We start from the raw sequence: 19,553 nt of genomic DNA on the forward strand, positions 1-19,553 counted from the left end.
TGAAAAGTACCAGCTGATTGAAATTAATACAAAAATTTAGCAGAGCAAATTTCCAGTACTGAAAACTTACAATGGACATGATCAGGGATTATTAAGTACTTTGAAAGGCCCATTGATCTCAATTGAACTAATGTAAGCATCAGCTTAATTTTCTCCTTGGAATCAATAAGACTTTAAAGTGGTTAACTTTGACTAGATCAAATAAGAAAGGTTATATGAGAGTATACAAATGAACTTTGTTCTTCAAAACACATTTGAAGAAGCACCTGTGTATGTTGACAATAAATAATCAAATAAGTATCCAGGAACCTTTTGACCCATAGAACATTTTCAGACATGAGCAGTTTTAGTTTCTATTGTGCTGCTTATGCACATATGTGAATGCTGTAATGTAGGCTGGAAAGTCAGGAAGGTAGTTGATCTGATATTAAATAGTTATTTCTGCTAATGTATCTTTTCTATTGGAGTTACAGATTTTTCCCTTTGGTTATGCATACAAACTATCTATTCCAACCTTTGAGATAAATCGCAGGTTTATCAAAGATCTATAAGGACCTCATGTAATTAGTTTTCAATGGAATTTAAAATGCAGAACACAGACCAAGTCAAAATCCCAACTTCGCTTAAACCATGCAAAATGGATTAAAGGGCATTCTTACACTAGAAGATTAATATCCCCAAAGTACAAAAATTGTGGGCAACTGCATGCATCATCAGTATCTCTTTAGTGTTTCTGATGCTCTTATTTAGCATTTATTTCATTCTATTTTCAGTGTACTGTAACTCATTATGAATCCTATATAATTGCAGTTATTTACACCTTCAGTACAATTAGCATGATTTGCCATAAATGCCATTATAACACCTGTGGGCTTCCTGGTTAACAACTGAATGGAGCAGAGGGTGGTCCTGGACAACATATGGGCTATGAAAAGACTACTTAATATAACCTATTATATTGGTGCACTGGTAAAACTAATTTCTATTCATTTGATAATTAGTGCAATCAATATTTATTCCTTTGTCTTTCAGTATAAAAGCAGACATCCTTCAGTTTCACAGAACATAAGGGTAGTTTTTCTATTAATCTATTGCCTCAATTAAAAGGGATAAATGATTTATTGGCATTGGAGACCTACTCTTGTCATGGCCAGGCTGCTATCACAAAAATAATGCAAACAGTGAGCGGTGCAATATATCAACATAGTCTGTTTTACACTTACACTCTCTGACAGATGCAGTTCAGTGTCCTAGAAGAATACTAGTATTTAATTTGTGTTTCAACATCCTTATACATTTTTCTCAGGTGATATAAAGACAGACTTTAGAATAAGATGTCACCCATAAATATCGTAAACTAACAATTTCTTCTCTGAAATTATGTAATAGGAATGTCTTTTAATATCTAATTGTATAGATTAACATTGAAAGTTAAGAATACTTTCTTCAAAGTCAGTCCACTAAACAGACCTGAGTAGGATTCTGGGTAGACCTGCTTAAGGTAACATTTCTACAATACAATTTGCATGAATTAAAACAAGTGGGTAAATTCGTAGAAACTATTTCAAAAAGTCTCTGTAATAGACATTAGATTGGCAGATTCTGCACTTTCCTCATTCTTCTGTTTCAAGACATTTATTTATTATAATATCTTTACAAATGGTGTTTCAGATCTCAAAATAATACAGTGGGAAAATTAATTCGTAATGGTTTGCATAATGAAAGTAACAACTGACATGAATAAATGTGTAAAAATGATTAGATCTGTTTCCACTCTTGATTAAAATTGTCTTTCTCTCAGTATTATACACACTTCTCATATGAAACTTAAATAAAGGATAATGTTAGAACAACATTACCAGGAATAATGCTAATATATGAAAACATCCGCGAAAAGATGACGACGACTTCATTTTCTGATGTGATTTCTAATATGACTATAAAGATACCAGCTGGTTATAAGAAATTACATTTTTTTCAAAATATTAACAGCCATGACATACTATGCTGTGTACTCTATAGATTTTCTGAGCATGGCAGCACAACTGACTTATGTTTTACTTTCATTGAAGGCCTTTTACATTAGATTTTTAAAAAAACCCTAGAAACATCAACTGATGCAAAAAAAAATCCTTCCATATATTATATTATAATCAGCTGTTTTAGAAGCCATGTTTGTGTCATCTTAATCTTACTAAAAATGTTCATATTAATAAAAACATAGACCAGTAGGGAATAACTTGAAGTAGCATTGACTATTGCAGAGATATTGAAAAATAATCAATTATAAGTATAAAGATTATCCTTTAGGATGGCATTCAAAATTAATCCCTGTCAGTTACTGATTACCAGTGATGATTAAATGAGAACATTAAATGAGCATATTAATTATATTAATATTATCAAATTATCTTCTTTTTAAATCAGATTTGTATATATTTTGAGATGCGATTGAAAATTGCATGCTCTTTCATAAATTTTTCAACAGCATGCTTTGAGCCAGTACAATTTATGGTTTCCTAAATTGCTAGTGCCATTTATATAAAGTGCAGTTTTGTACACACACATGCATCTATCTATAGTGTACAAAGCTGTACTTTATAGACTGAATCTGGGACTGAATCTGCTACACACAGAGAATTTAATGAATGCTAGAGATTGAACAGAATGCTAACGTGTCTAACACACTTAGAATTCACAGTTCAGCAAACTGTTTAAAACTTGTTTTAGTTCACATGCCTCAGACCAGTTGTGGGCACTTGTAATGCTACTCGATGATGCATCTTAAACATAAGTTCTCTGGAATGTTGCTTGCTGAAACAGCAACACAGCACCGAGGGAAATGAAAACAAACATCTGGCATTTTAAGTATTCCCAGAGTATGAAAATCAAAATCTGTACCAAAGACACCTCAGTGCATCTTTGTGTGTCCTACACTCTTTGGTAAAAGTATGTAAGGTGAAATTTGTTATTTTATCCTCATGGAAAGAATTAAGTTTTTCAGTTCCATTGTGGATTTCCACTTCTAAATAGGAATTCTTTGCAGTGGCAACGTTAGGGCATTGTTTTCCAGGCAGCCCTACTCTACCTCAAGCCGCAACAATTTTGCATCCAGAGAGGTTTTTAAATCCCAAACTAAATTTGTGGACAGAAGACAACAGCATTGCAAAGCATCTTAAATCTAGACAGGATGTAATGGACGCTTATATGGTGTGCGGGTCTAAAATGACACTTGCTGAGCCCTCTCCAAAGGATTCAAGCCATCTTTTTTAAACACCGGGAAACACCATTTCAGGCGTCCCCCGCCCACCCTCCTATAAAAGCGGCCGCAGAAGACCTGATACTAAACTGCAGCCCAAGAGTCAACGTTCTGCAAATATAGGGCAAGTGAGACATGCCGAGGTTAGAGTTCAGAGAGCTTCGCTCACCCCACCGGCCCTTATTGCTCTTCAAGCCGGACTTCGGCTTTACACAACGTCGGAGTAGCATTTCAAGAGACCGGTCTGCTGCCCTGGCATCAACTTCGGGACCAAATTACTAACCTGATCTGGTTTAAAATGTATCCAATCAGGAGTAAGGACGCGAATGGAATACTCCTTACTCCCCCTCCCCGGCCTCCTTTTAAGACTTAGTGCAGACTTCACTGTATTGCTCTGTTTTTGTTTTTTTTAAAGCAAGCTAAATTAGACAGAGCCCTTTCCAGACTGCTCTGGGATAACCGCGTGTCCAGCCTCGCAATGTTAACGTGGTTTGATTTTGCTGAAAGCCAATAATCTATTGATCAGCTGGGCCTTCCCCCTCCTCTTCCCGTTAGGGGCAACATTGAAAAGGCAGCGCGATTAATATTCCATTAACAAACAACTCCGGCTCCAAATCGAACGGATCGCTCTTGCCGGAGTCCAGTCTATTAGAGGTAGGCAGCGCTTTCTCCAGATGAACCCGGCGGCGTTGCAGAGAATCATTTTAAAACTAGATCGGGGCGGTTGATTTTGCTTCCCCGGCGAAGCGGAAGGGCAGGTCACAGGGAAGGGGAGCCCAGCTGCAGCCTGGGGGGCGTCGCGTGCAGCTCCAGGTCGAGCATGGTCTCTCTCCAGAGAACCGCGTCGGGCAGTGGCACTCGCTCCCAGAGCAAGCCTGCTTCAGAGGCCAGATTTATCGGGCCATCCGGAGTTCGAGGAGCACCCTTCCAACTGCACTGGAGTCAATGGGCTTCGAAGAAGGCGCTGCCGCCATGAAGCCGGTCCAGGAGAGGCGGGAGTGACATGTGTGGTCGTGCTTACCTACTGACTGTACTCTCTTGGGTCCTTCTTGCCAGCTAGGTGGTTGCCTCTCCTCTAGTCTTCTGTGGTAACTCAAAACTCAAGAACGTTAAAGCGGCCACTCCACAGAGCAAGGCGCCGGCCAGGCACAGCGGCATGCATTTCGGACGGCTGGCGGCTGGGCCCAGTCGGTTTGTCTTCCACCACGCAAGTGGGGATCCAGGCGCATACGGAGAGCGCAACAGACCACCGGCTAAGCAGAACCGGGGCCCGGGCTACAGCCTGCTTAGGCTTGCTGTGTGGTTGAAAATGAAAGCGCCTTTCACTTAGTGATTCTCTGTGGATAGGGAGAGGAACAGGAGTGGACGCAAGTACTTGGCAACTGGCAGGCCCTGCAAAGAGGAAGCATCTGTGACCCTGTCCTCTTGTTTTAGGCTGCAATCCTAACATTTCCCTCGGAGTAAAGCCTGTTGGTTGGAGAGACTGTCATACGATTTGGAGTAGACCAGATTAAGGCCGCATAGCCTGACTCTAAGGCTCACTCAATCTCTCGGGAGTCAATAGGGTGGAAAGCGGGCTCTGGGTGTGGAGGACGCAGGTGGGGAAAGGGCAGGTGAGAGTTTCCCCCAGCCTGTTTTCTGAAGTGGAGACTCACTCAAGACTTCATCCCTTGTCTCCTAGCCTGGTCCCATCCCCAATCAAGACAAGGCACTTGAAAGCCCCATCAGGAAGTGGTCTTGCCTCCCCCTCCTCGGGAGGAGAAAGCGGAGGAGGGAGGGGGGCACCATCCTGAGTTCACTTCCCCAGGCTCATTGGGAGAATATGTGGGGCAGTGTGGACGATGCATTCTGCTCTATCAAGTATAGCACCCCTCAGGGTGATCCAGAAGAGGATCTCAGGGGAGGCATAGAATCATAGAATAATAGAGTTGGAAGGGACCTCATGGGTCATCTAGTCCAACCCCTACACCATGCAGGACACTCACATCCCAGTCGCTCATCCACTGTAACCTGCCACCCCTTGAGCCTTCACAGAATCAGCCTCTCCGTCAGATGGCTATCCAGCCTCTGTTGAAAAATTTCCAAAGGGCAGGAGATTCCCACCACCTCCCCAGGAAGCCTGTTCTGCTTGTTCCTGAGGCATTAGGGCGCGCGGCTGCAGCCCTCCCAACTACATCCCGGCACTGGCACTTGAAAAGAGACTCCATCGAAAGCCATTAACTCTCAAAATACGAATTTAAAAAAAACAAATGCGTGGATTGCGTCTTTTAGGGGGGGGGAGGGGAAGACTGGGGCATGCTAATTTACTAAAGAAGCTGCTACGATTTCCCTCCCTCCCTCCCTGTGTCCCAAGAACTAGAGTCTAAGAGGAAACGATCTGTATTTTAAAGAAGCCCACTGTTCTCCTGGCCGGCCCACGTGCGGATACTATTTAACTTTGTTGTGTATGTGGATCTGCTGAGGACCGGGTTTGAGCTCCAAAGCAGGTTGGGTGCCTTCTTTCCCTTGGCGCGACTCGTAAGGCCCCTTGCACAGCAAGGGAGGGGGGGGGGGGTCGGGTTTGCCCCTGGACTGGAGAGGGGGGGGCAGGCGGGTGGGTGGGTAAGGAGCCGAGCCGGAGGCTTTCGCTGCCAAAGCCCTGCCTGTCCTGCCCCGCTCCCTGGCCTGGCGACCTCCGCCGAAAGAAGTGGATCAGTAGCACGCAGGCCAACCCCCGACTCCAAGGCAGGAAGGGAAAGAGATCGATGTCTCGGGTGTCTCTGATTCGGTTTCAAGCCGAGTTCTTCCAGCTGGGCCGTGAGTCTAATTGACCTGGCCTCCTTCCAAACCACGGGTGCCACTCCTCCTAAGGTCGGCTCAGGCCCTTTGTGGGCCCAGACACGAGGACAATTCCCTGTCTACTCGGAAGTAAGAAGAACTGCGGGTTGATGGCAGCCTTCTTCCTATCCAGCCCACAGCGGGCCATTTGGCCTGTCCTAAGAGGGCACTGAGGTTCCACAAGCCATCCCCTGTTAGCAAAGCCCTTCTCCAGTATACCCTGGGCAAACAAGCTCCCAAACTGGGGGCTCCCCAGCAAATCTTACAGCCTTGCAAGGAAGGGAAACTTTGTGCTGCTTTCAATTTGTATTCCAGCATCTACTTCCTGTGGACCAGAGCCTCCTTCAGCTGCAATGTAGGTGGGAGGAATGAAACTCAAAGCGCAAGGTCAAGAAGGCAGGAAATGTAGAGGTGCAGGGTGAAAGGGAACTATGCACACAAGCAGGAATAACGCAGAACGCTTGGCGATGGTGAGCCAGTTAACACCTGGAATGGGTGGAGGGATCTCCAGTTCTGCTGGGCTTACAGAGGGCAGTTGCCCTGGGACCAAGACTGGAGCTTCCTCCATGGCAGAGCCTTACAGTGAACACATGCTCACTCCACTAGCTCACTTTTGTTCACCGGTCTCCTGATCAGCAATTTCTTCCAACCACCTCCGGACATCTGATTAACTCAGCTGCAGTGATTTTATCAGCGAAGTTACTCAGAAGTAAGCCCTAGTGCCACCAATGGGACTCATTCGGCAGTGAGATGCTTTCTGCAACTCAAGTCTAAATCTGTTTCCTCAGAAGTGAGTCTAAGAGCAGCAAGCACGCTTGGCCTCCCTCAAGCCCCACTGCACACCGCCAGACTCCCCCCCCCCACTAAGGTAGCCCAACCCCTTTGACCCCCCCTCCCCCAGGACGGCTTTCATCCCGGCACCGGATTCTTTTGCGGGGAGGAGGGTTGCTCTCGCTGACCCATTGCAGAATGTCCTGGCCGGGCATCCCCCAGCAGCTCAAAGGCAGCCGAGTCTCTGTGGAACTGGCCAGACTAGGGAAAGCACGTCTCTCTCGCCTTGTGTAGAGCTAGGAAGTGACCGCAAGAGACCTCTGCACATCGGACGCAGGCGGCTTCCAGGTCAGGAGGCGTCACCTGCGGCCAGGTGCTGGCTCTACATTGGGACTGAAATAACTGTAACTGCAACCAGGGATGGGCCCGTGATATGCGGGGGACCTTCTCAAGCGGCGCTACCGGACTCTTCTCCACATCCCACACAGGCGACCGTCTCCAACCAACCTGCCCGCCCCCCTCCCACCCTCAGGCTCACCCTTCCCTAGTTCCGAGTATCCTGGCTCTCTGGCTCCCCTCTTGCACACTGCCAGGACGCTTCGGGGAGACCCTTCTCCCGCCCCGTCCCCTTCCCCTTTCGCCTTCCATCCCGCCGGAGTCCCCCAGGAACTGCCCCTCTCACCCTCACCTCCCCCACCCGGCCCCATCCGTCTCCTCAGAGATCAACAAGCTGGACTACATCTGGCGCACGCCCCCCTCCTCCCTCCCGATCTCCGCCCGATCTCCGCCGAAGTCCACCGTCTGGTGTCTGTTTTCCCCGCTCCTGCCTTGCGCAACACCTGCCCCCTCCCTTCCCTCCGAGGATCTCGTCAGCCCAGGCGCCCCCTTTACCTTCCCCGCCTCCCACTCCACTGAGATCAGAGCTGGCCAAGAAGCTGCGCGGGTGCCCACACAGACTCGTACAGGTAAAGCACCAGAACCAAGCTGGTTGGAGGTGCCATTGGACCTAGAGGTTTCGTCCCGGAGAGAAGCCCCGTGTGCATGCGCACAGCATCATAGATCAAGTGTGCATGCACACAAAAGCTTACCCCCCCCTTTAAAAAAATCAAACGTTGTTGGCCTTAAAGGTGCCACTGGACTCAAGCAGAGAAGAAAGTTCGCCTAGTGAAGGCCTCGCCCATCTAGCGCGCGCCCGGGGGTTTTAAACGGAGTTTAACCCAAAAGCTAAACGATGCTATACAGATTTTTGTGGATCGCTATCAGGGCTTGGAAACATGCCTTCGAGGGATGACTGGCGAATCACTGACCGTTTTTAAGCTGGATGGCTCATGTGACTGAGAAGCATGACCGGATCTCCCACGGAGTTAAGGAGGAGCAAACTTTGCTGGTGGGACTGCCAGTGTTTAAACCCGAGCTCCCTCAGGAGCCGCTAAATGCTGGGCAGAATACAGAAGCGAGGGATGCCGTCAAGAAAGCTTGTACTGTGGTGGCCCCACCGAAGGTGGTTAGCCAATGGGCCCAGGGTGGGGGTGGGGGTGGAAGTGGGGGTGGGGGTGGAGTTTCAGCGTCACATATTTTAAAAGGCAGCAGGGCTTTTCAGGCGGGAAATGTTGCAGGTCAGGCATGGTTCTCCTCCTGAAAATCAGAATAAGGCCCTTTTGTTGGACTTGGTGCCAGGCGTTGCTGCCCTGAGTGCTGTAGACAGCAAAGAAGTCGGGCTTAACTGCAGGCGGGATCCTCTTGAGGGGTACTGGAAAGTTGCCCCTATGGACTTTTGACTGGGACATGGAGGCGAGAAAGGGACAAGTCAGAACGGAGACTTGTGCTGGGGTTGATCAAGACTGGTTCTATGAACACGCACAGAGTTTTTCCCCAGACAAAAGAGTCAGCTCCAAGGGGAGCAAGAAGTTGTTTGCCTTCGCCTAGGACCAGCCATCTGAGACTTTGATAGACCTGGAGGGGGCGGGATCCCCGGCTGTAGGCAGCGGTCCACCAACCCCTCCACGCACCCCCTTCAGCACTTCCTCTACCTCTCCCCGGGAATGAAATCAGAGTGCTCGTGGGAAGTGCCATGGAGGAGGGGCCATACGATTAAACTCATGTGCCAGGATGCCGGTCCCAACTTCGAGTTGGAGCTCAAGAGGGCAAAGGAGAGTTATCTGTCATTGGGGACCACCTGTCTAATCCAGCACAATTCTCCCAGCGGCGCAGAACTCTCTCGAACCCCTGGCTCTGGCTGGGATCTCTGGCTGCAGCTGACGTCAATGGGACTTGTACCCCCCCCCCCCTGAAGGCTAGGAAGGATAGCTGCCTGGCATTCCCCTGGGGGCTTGGAAGCCGCCTGACGTTTCTGGTGCTTCCCCTCGCCTGCTGGCCAGCGTCTTTTTAAGCAGCACTCCGACAGCGCAGACGTTCTACCCCCCCCCCGAAAGTTCCCAGTCCCAAGCCACAGGCCACCCGTCTGGGGGCGCCCACCCCGGGGGAAGCCTTCGAGCGCAGTCGCCCGCCTGCCCAGCCTGATGCCCCGCGCCCTCCATCGGCGCCACTGGTGCGCAACTGCCCGGACTCCTGCAGCGGCTCGCGGACTGCCCGGCACTTGACTTCCCGGCCGGCCAAGTTCGGAAGGAAGGAAGGAAGGGGAGGGGGACGGACGCCGGAGGCGACCCCTGCCTGTCTAGAGGCCCCGCTCGCTACCACCGGCGGGGAAGGAGACGGCAACAGTCCGAACAAAAAGTGGAGAACTTTGAAAGCAGCTCCGCAAGCAAGCCTTCCCTGCCCATCCAGGCTACACTCCCGAAACGCCTGGCGCGCGGCGAGCAGGTCGCTCCCTCCCGCTGCCCCTTTGGGTCCCCCCAAAACACCAGCCTCCCCCCACCTCATCCCCCCCCCTTACCTCGCATGATGTCGGCGCTTCCCTGCGCAGCGCAGTCATGTAGCTACCCGCTTAAAATCCCCTTCTCAGCAAGAGCGAAGACTGCGGCTGGAGCCCGTCCGTTCTGCTGGGGAAAGCATTCCTCCGAGGGGGCTCTTTCTTCCCTTGTCTGCTTCTTGCCTCTTTTTCTTTCTCACGCGCAAATTCTTATCTGGGGGAGGGGAGGGGGGAGGGAGTGAAAAATGTCTTTCGGGGTTGTTTGGCTCGTGCGTCCTTGGCTGCCCTCCTCCTCCTCCTCCTCCTCCTCCGCGCGCGCCTCTCTCTCTCTCGCTCTCAGCTTTCAAGTAGTCGCCGCACCAACCGACTCCCAGAGGTTTCTCTTTTGTGATCGCTTGAGCGGAGAGGCCGCCCTGGCAGCCGCAGCCGGAGGAAGAGACAGAGGGGGGGGGGGCGTTCTTGTTGTTGTTGGTTTGTTAGTTACCAAGACAAAAAAATAATCAGAGGGGAGGGAGGCGAGCGGGGAGGACTTTCTTTCCCCCTGGATTCAAAAAAGCCAGCAGGATGAAAAGGCGGGCTGGGGAGATGGGCGAGCATGTGCGTTTTCACATGACATCTGCGCCCGCTGGAGCAGATTCCCCGTAGCCAGTGCTGACCGTTCAGTTTTACAGAGACACGCAGCAAACAAGAGAGGTCGGCGAGGGAAAGCGGCAAAGAGGCTTATAGGCGAGGGCGGGCTGCGCCGGATACTTCAGGCTCCTCCCGCTGTCAGCGCCGCAGCCAATCTCCGGCCGCTCACCGTGGGAGCCGGGCAGAGGGGGAGCCCCGGCCTGTCTGCGCGCTGAACCGCGGGGCGGGAGGGAGGAGGGGAGGAGTCCGCCGGCGCTGGGGAGACACAGACAGGGGGCGGAGCCAAGCCGAAGGAGCGCGACACCCCCGAGGCGCCCCCCCCGCCCCCGTTGCCCCGGCGCTTGGCTGCCCCTCGTTTCAGGGGGATGGGAAGGCGTCCCACACTGGGCTGCCCTCAGCGCTCGTCAACTTTCGCCTTAAAACGCGGCGAACAGGCGTCAGAAGCCTTCGACCCTTCCTTCCTGTTTCTCCAATGAGCACAACCAGAAGAAAGGGCACCTGTGTCAAGGAGCGTGCCCAAGTGGGCCTAAACCCACTTCAGGCCTGGCCCGGCCCCTCCGGCCGCCGACTTCATATCAACTACTTTGGCGAGCGCCTGGCCCTGTGTTCCAGCACTGGCTTATGGAGAAGGGAAGAGCCTCTGGAATGGATCCATACCTCCGTATCATCGTTATTGGGAACTACTGAACAGAGGGGGGGGGGGGCAGATGGTTGCAGCAGGATCACTAAAATCCAGTTAGTGATCGGAGATTTTTTTGTTGTTTGGTTTGAAAACTGCAGATCAATGAACGCTGGTCGAGAAAACGCTTTGTTTGTGAAAGAGACATCCCTCTTCAACTAGCCATTGGACACTCTGAAGAGGATTGGGTGCCCGAAAGGAGGTTTTTGTTTTGTTTTTGCTCGTTGACGGACAGGCAGCGCTGACAGCGCAGAGATTATGCGGAGCCAATATGCAAATAACTGTACTAGGAGAGGGGAAGGGATTGGTCGGTGAGGGTTGCCGTGCTCACAAAGGCACAGGAAGCCGCTCTTTAATTCCTCTGTAGTTCTTATGGGGAAGAAGAATTGGAAAAGTGAAAATCTGCAGTTGGATCACACCTAGGCTCTTTAACTTCGACTTCCTTTGAGCTTCAGGTGGCAGCTCTCCAGCCCAGACCGGAAAACCGGTCTGAAAGGTGGACAGATACAACTGTAATCACTTTAATACTATCTTTAGAATTAATAATTATGTAGAGACTTTTAAAGTTTTGCTTGCAGTTGTAATATTTTATCACTTGGTCCCCATTTTCAAAATGGGCCAGGCTACCAAATAAATGCATATATGCAGAATGAATCTAAGATGATTTATTATATGAAGATTGGGATAACCCTGAATGTTCCTGATCTAACAAGGCACAATTTAAAAACAATTCAGACAGGTACTATTAGAGTCTTTCTCTCTGTCCTTTTTTTTTGGGGGGGGGGGATACCTGGCTGCTTTGTGGTCTCTTTGGCCAGGGATAAAGTGTTGCAGACTCATAGGCCTGAGGGAAGGAGTATGGATAAGGAAAGGGATGAGTTATCACAGCTAGGTAACACCCATTTTCAAACTTAAAGTATCAGGAATGGAGTTAATAGCTATATAGTAACAAACATTCCCCATTTATACATATTTTTAAAGGAAAGTTTCCAAACCTTTCTGGGAGTTGCACCCTTCAATATGGCATATTCAGACTGTGGGGAGTATTTGTGATTACTTGAGTGCTGCACCATTTCGGGGAGTGAGGGCTATGACATTGGATATATTTGCTTGTGTTTTTTTTCTGCCCCCCCCCCGGGCCACAAAAATGTAATTTGTTACTATTTGTTGACATTGTCAGTCACTACTCATCTTCAAAATTGGCTCCTGAATAAGGCCAGTCACCACCCATAGTTAAAACTGCCTCCTGGATAAAATGGGCTTTTAAAACCTAAGTTGGCTAGGTTCCAGTTTTGGAAGAGAAAAATAGGTTTGTATATTTGGTCAGATTTGGAATTCTAGGTTTACTTTTATTTGTATTTGTACACCTCGTTATGTAATCAGTCATGCATTTTTAAGTTTTCAGTCTATCCTCTCCCCTTTTGCATGCTAACTTGTTCTACCCCCCAACTTGGTTTTTGGAGCAAGCACATGCACGCACGCACATACACACAGAAACACACAATGAAGCAAAAAAGACAGAAATCAAAGGCATGAAAATAGAACCCACTGGGTGACCTGTAGCTTGAAGCAACCTCATTCCCAGCCATTGCATCTGAGATCTGGCCTCTGAATCCCTGACTGTGTGGTCCTTACAACAGGACTGCTTGTCCAGTGTTGTCTGCTTTCAACACTACCCCAAAGCCTGAAAAAGAGCATTAGAGACCATTTCTGTCTGGCTTCCATCCTGGCCATGGGGTAGACATGGCATTGGTCGGCCTGATGGATGACCTACTGTGGCAACTGGACAGAGGCGGGTCGGCACTGCTAAAGTTGCTAGATCTCCTGGCAAAGATCTCAAAAAAATAATGACTGTCTTCTTCCATTTTCTTGAGGTTATCTTCTTTGGAGTGCCTTCATTCCCACAAGTCCAATCCACACATAACTTGGAGGGCAGGTGGAGGAACATCCCTGAGAGATCCTGTGTGTTTAAGTTTCTAGTTTTCACAGGGTTTGTTCTATAACCTCTTGAAACTGCACCTGACCTTTCAAAAGCTCTTTCTTGGGGGTACCTTCTTGGGGTGGAAGTATAAATAACTCAGGTCCCCTAAGTCCAGTCCTCACTGAACTTGGTGGGCAAGTAGGGTCAGCTGGAGATACTCAGCAAGTTATAAGTCTTTGGCATGCTAGGAAGGGGATGTTCTGCTGCATCAAAAAGTTGATGAATCAGTTTGGTTCATTTGAATCCATTTTAGTTTGATTAAGTTTGTGCGCATTCCTAGTCTGCACAATGCATTGGATGGTGCATAGTTTCACTAAGCTACACAATCTTTTCCTTTGAGTACATACCCAGATCTGCAGGTGTAAATGCTTAGGTGTGTTCAGCAACATCTATAAAGGTGATCTCTGCATTCAAGCATTCTGAGTAGGCCTGTTTTGTGGACTTAGAGCATCATTCCATAAACCAGAGTCCTACTACATGCTTGGAGAACTGCTGGATTGGAACACCTATTTTTATTTGGATGTAATCCATCTAATAAAGAAGTAAAAACCAAACTACTAAACAAAAATAATAATCCAAAGGCATTAGTACATTAATCATGTGTGTGGATTTCAGCTGGAATAAAATGCAAGTGATCACGGAAAATAAGACTGTTCCCCAATCTCTTAGAAGCCTCAAATCTTGAAGCCTCAAAAGACTAAGAAGAGGAAACTCCACTCCATTATGCTTAAACAACTAAAAGTGCAATGATCATGCTGGTGTTAACATTTTACCATGCTATGTCTAATGTAGTTGCACCATTAAGAACAGAAAACATTGTAATGAGACAGTTTGCATCTCCTAGATGCCTCCTGCACCTGTTGAAATAAAATTGCTGCCTATTTTAGAGAGAGAATTATGTGACCCAGAATCACTATTTCTTTCTGTGCTTCATTAAAAAGCAGGCTTGGGTGCAGTGAAATATTTGAATTACATCTGCCTCAAGCAAATATAACTTAAATGCCAGGCATTCCTAACCTTTCAAAAGTCATTGAATAGCAGTGGAAACTTTCCTTTAAACATTTGCATCAAACAAAACTGCAATATGAACATTGTTTGTGGATTTGAGAACATGTTTCTGAAATGGCACAGGAATAGTTAGGGGTCTGCCAAAACCAAAAATCATATTCAGGCTGGGGGACATTTTCCATCTACAAACTCAAACCAAATTTTTTAGTACTAGAATTAAATCTAGTCATAGTAGACAGTTAATTTGATAACCTTAATTGGGTTAAATGGAGAACATTTTCCTAAATATAAACTCCCCCCACCCATTGCAATGACATTCTCACTTTCAATTGTCCATAGTTCTAATGTCTTAATCAGGCCAAGGCCATTTCCCAAAACATCCTGATCCTGTTTTTTCTTGTTTCATATTTGGAATTTTCTCAGATCCACTCCTGCATTGCATCCCGTCAGGATGTCTATCTAATTTCCCCACTTTGCCCCTGCATTTCTGCACCTGGAAACAAAATAATCTTTTGTTATAAGCTGTTGCATGTCTTATTTCCACACATGATAACTAGAATTAAGGGAAAACAGGTGTGAAAGTGTGGATTCTCTGACCGTTTCCACACAGAGAGGTAAAATGCAAGTGGCTTCCTGCTTGCAAATGCGGGATGGAAAATCTCATGTTTGCAGCCCTCCTCATGGGGGACCCCCTCCCGCATTTTCCTTCTGCCCCATCACAGCTTTTTGTCTCCTGATGAGGCTGCAAGGGAAAGCAACATGAATGTCTCCCTCCACTCCTTGGCTTCTCAATTACAGCAAGTCAACAATCACACCTTAGCAGTTCTCTCATGGACTGAAACTTTCTTCCCCTCCCCAGCCCCAAATTTTTTTAAAGGCACTTTTGCATTGCTATGCAGTAATGCCACAACACAGATGCATTTTAAATAAAAATCAACACTGTCCCCTTTGCTATGGAGAAATGCCAGAACAATACAGCATCCTCCCCCTTGGAATTCATGTTCTTTTGCAATTTATTTCTGTCTTGGGTGGATTTCTGAGATGCTGAACATGGTCTCTGGAACAAAAAAAGACTTTCTGTGCTAATGGTTGGCTTTAAAACAGAATGGCCAGACCCCTGTATGATCCGGAGAAGGCAACCCGATCACCTGCCCCCCCCCTTTTCCATTTCATTTCTCACCTCCAGAAAACACAGCCGGGGCTGTTTTTGCCTGCCCGAGTTGTAAGAAGGCTGTATATGGCAACTGAAGCTCAAAAAGACATTTTGTGTAAATGGTTGGCTTAAAACAAGGTGCTCAGATCCCTGTATGATCAGGAGAAGGCTGCTGGATCACCGCCCCCCCCCTTTCCCAGCTCATTCCCCACCTCCAGACAACAGAAAAGGGGTTGTGTTTTGCATGCCTGATCCCAAAAAGACAGTGGACACTTTAAAGAAGATTTTATTACACTTTTGACAATGTAGGTTTGTGGTTGCACTGCAACATGGATCGCACCATTACAAATAATTACTCAGAGCAGGAAATGGAGAAGGGAGGGAGGGTGTGAGGATGGGACAAAGCTGGTGAGACTACTGCATGTTTTCCTTTCCATATGGTTTTATCCCTGGTTGTTCACCAATGGTACATGCGATTTAGGGTGGTGAATCCAGTTCTGGTGATTCCCATAATTGTGATTTAAAAATGGCCAAATTGTGACCCAGCTGCTGGACAGCCTCAAAATGCAGGTGACGTCATGTGAAGGAGTTTCTAAAAGCTACCAACATTCAAAAACTGTCCAGGAACATATTCCTTGTGTGGAAATGGTCTCAGTATTTATACATGTCATTGTAGTTGTTGAGACATCTCACATCCTGAATTAATTTATTCTTGCATAGACAGATGGTCTGTTCCTTCCTAATCATCCCTTATTTGATTTGGGCTGTATCTGTTTGCACTGTTGGGAGATTATTATTATTAAGCTTCTATACTGCTCCTCCCCATATGGGCTCAGGGTGGTTCACAACAGTAAAAATATATACACAATAAAATACAATACTAAAACAGTTAAAAACACTATTCCCCCTCCCCCTTTGTCTTCTTAGCTCCCTCCTCTGTCTACGTATATAAGAGAATGCATTCTTTTAAAAAGAATTAAGAAATATATTTTACATACATACAAAACAGCTAAAACACACAAAACATTAAAATGTTGGTCAGGAAGGTGGGATCATTGAAGGAATGTCAAATGAAACAAAGAAGTCTTCACCTGCTGGTGGAAGACAGCAACAGAGGAGGGACAGAGATTTTTGAAGCTTTGGTGCCATGACCAATGAGGCCACCCACCTAATCTCAGAAGGCAGGGACACCCAAAGCTGTGCTGCTGAAGATGATTGTAATGGTCAAGAGAGTTCATAAGGGGTTAGGCTGTACTTCAGCATTGTATATGTCTCTTTCCTCCATACAACTTGCCCTGCCTGTCTGCTAGTGTGTGAGATACATTTTCCACTTTTACAGCAGTTAGTGCTTCCTATTCATCATGGAGGTGAGGGAAGCCATTTTCTTCAGCCTCTCTCCCTCCCATTTAATAGCAGAGATAGAGGGAAAACATTTCCCTTGCATGCTTGGCATGCACATAGTCCTAGTTAACCAGGACCTTGGGTTTATAAAAGTGAAAATTGCAGCTACAGGAAAGGGCTCAAATGTTTGTGGGATCAAATGTGTGTGAACTGCATTGAACAAATGTTCGGATCCACACATATCCATTGATGCTGAGCCCCTGTTCCTTCTCTCAAACCTCCTGCTGACAGAAAAGCCAGAACCAGGCAATGGGGTTCACAGGCTCAGCACATTTTCCACACTTCTAAACATTAGGAATTACTTATGTCAGAAGAGGAACCTTTCCAATGTTTCTGAATGGGGCGCGGTTTTAGTCCAATCTTCATCAAAGTTCAGTTATACTTCTCTAGTTGCAGCTCAAAGCATGTCTCCTGAATCAAAAGTTTTTGCTTTATTTTACATCACTGTATTAACAATACATTACTATTTTTTTCAAACTGAAAGTCATTTCCTTCCGTTGTCTACAGTTAGGTAGGATTAAAAAAAACACGAACCCAGAACAGCTCATTCAATTAGCTGTAATTCAGAGTAATTAAAATATTTCATTGTACTACCTTGTTCTGGACACTATTAGCGGTAATAGTTCTCTCAGTACAATAACATATTTTTAAAAGAACAAAACCTGATAATTTCTTTTCTCTCCTCCTTGAAACAGCATAAATGGAATTAAGTATTCTTAAAACTACAATGTACATCTGGACTATTCCCAATATTTTACAATATTGAGAAACAGGTGCTTCCCTTAATTTCCCATTCTCCATGCCAAGACAACAGTGAGAAATAGGCTTTACAATATGTTTTCCCATAAATAAATACTATGATGTGTTTGATTTAATTTATGGATGATGAATAGTCATGAGTAATTATGAACTGTGAATTCATGAATTATGATTTACATGTTATGGTTTATCTTAAACAATCTTGGATTTTTTAGCACAGCCTGTCCATCAATCTATGACATATGCACAAAAATAAAGTAAAATGAGCAAGCAAACATTAAGGTTCTATTGCTTTTTAAAGGGGGGAAATGATTGGCCTTTGCTTCAAATTATGACAGTATTGCGTATTCTTATCCTGTGGTCCACCTCTGCTAGTGTAAAAACTATTACAGCAATAGAAGTTTGTTAAAAGCTGAAGCATGCTGTTGTGCAAAAAAACCCTCATTGTGTCAAAACAACTATTTCCACTCACGCAAAGCAAATGCAAGCACTAGAAATGCTTATACACCAACATACTTGGAGAATGTAAATAAAGAGTGAATTAATTTGAATTATATTTTATTTTATGAAAACATTTCAGCACATACACATATGTTTGGTGTTTGGTGTTTGGTGAAGTGGTTAGGAGTGTGGACTTCTAATCTGGCATGCTAGGTTTAATTCTGCACTCCCCCACGTGCAGCCAGCTGGGTGACCTCGGGCTTGCCACGGCACTGATAAAACTGTTCTGACTGAGCAGTGATATCAGGGCTCTCTCAGCCTCACCCACCTCACAGGGTGTCTGTTGTGGGGAGAGGAAAGGGAAGGCGACTGTAAGCCACCTTGAGCCTCCTTTGGTTAGAGAAAAGTGGCATATAAGAACCAACTCTTCTTCTTCTTTTTTATATTGAAACCCACAACCAATCAACTATATGCTAACATCCTTTATTGAAAGCCCCAAAAGGGAGCAATTTCCTTGGTCTTTTTGTTAAGAAATCTCATCCTGATTTGTGTGAGACTTCATTCTTGATGCTGTTCCATTTCTACCTCAGTTTAGTGAGGAACAACTGAACCTCACAGGGTGGGACCAAAGGTGGTAACTGTAAAAGGTAAAGGTAAAGGTATCCCCTGTGCAAGCACCGAGTCATGTCTGACCCTTGGGGTGACGCCCTCTAGCGTTTTCATGGCAGACTCAATACGGGGTGGTTTGCCAGTGCCTTCCCCAGTCATGACCGTTTACCCCCCAGCAGCAAGCTCATTTTACCGACCTCGGAAGGATGGAAGGCTGAGTCAACCTTGAGCCGGCTGCTGGGATCGAACTCCCAACCTCATGAGCAAAGCTTTCAGGCAGCTGCCTTACCACTCTGCGCCACAAGAGGCTCTTTGTAAAAGGTAGATGGGATGTTTTTGTTTTTGGCATGGGTATATAAATATATAAATAAATAAAATTCACATTATCTTTAACAGGACAACTATGCTACACTCTCTTTTCTACCTGAATTCACTGAACACTCCTGACAAATCTCTTCATAGAAACACACACATGAATTTAGAAGCTGTTCAGGATTTAGTTGGAATACTTTAATCAGCAAGCCAGTTTTCATACTTGCCATTTCCCTCTTGCAATTGATCATGGTTTTCTCTTGGTTGTCTCTATCTCTACTGTCCCCATGCTCCAGTCCATTATGAATTTTGTTCTTAGCTAGTTTCTTAATCTGCCTGCAATTTCCATGTACAAGACTACACTGAAATAATGGGAAAAGATTAATATTTGGTTACTAATGAGCTAAAATGCTAAACTGGATCACGATGTAATACTTAAAATTCAGATATTATGCTGCCCTAGCTGGCCACACCCGGTAGCAGCTGCCTCGGTGAGGCCTGGGCGGCCAGCCCAGATAGAGATAACGTTCAGTCCAAGTCACTGGGAGCTAATAAAAACAATGTAGAGCCAGGCAAAGAGTAGTCAAAGAGTCCGAAGGTCTGAGTCCAGAAAGTCCTAGAGTTCAACAAGCCAAATCACTTTACCAAAATCCGTCGTCAGGTCCGAAGCCAGGGGTCAAGGATTAAGCAGCAGGTCACGATAGCAGAGCCGATCCAGGGGGTAGTCGCATAGATTGCTTCCACACTGGCTAGCTGTTTCTGTCTCCCTACATGCAGCCCATCTAATGAGCTGCACCTGCAGGATGACTCAGCCCTCCTCTCCCGGCGTGAGTCCAGCTGAACCCCATCGCTTCTGACAGCTCA

The 19,553-nt window shown here is 46.4% G+C and overlaps 1 protein-coding gene across 2 annotated transcripts in view; it reads right to left on the reverse strand.

The window, feature by feature from the left end:
- RORB (RAR related orphan receptor B) overlaps window positions 1–10,507 on the reverse strand; it is a 157,795-nt gene extending 147,288 nt beyond the window's left edge. The window contains exon 1 of one of the 2 annotated variants that reach the window (XM_077344784.1): window positions 9,741–10,507. In XM_077344784.1, the coding sequence (XP_077200899.1) occupies window positions 9,741–9,747 (7 nt within the window). In that variant the 5' untranslated portion in view covers window positions 9,748–10,507. The remainder of the gene's footprint in view (window positions 1–9,740) is intronic. The other variant, XM_077344782.1, reaches the window with a different exon arrangement.
- Window positions 10,508–19,553: the final 9,046 nt, after the last annotated feature.

The sequence above is a fragment of the Paroedura picta genome, chromosome 7 (assembly GCF_049243985.1).
Source record: "Paroedura picta isolate Pp20150507F chromosome 7, Ppicta_v3.0, whole genome shotgun sequence".
NCBI lineage: Eukaryota > Metazoa > Chordata > Lepidosauria > Squamata > Gekkonidae > Paroedura > Paroedura picta.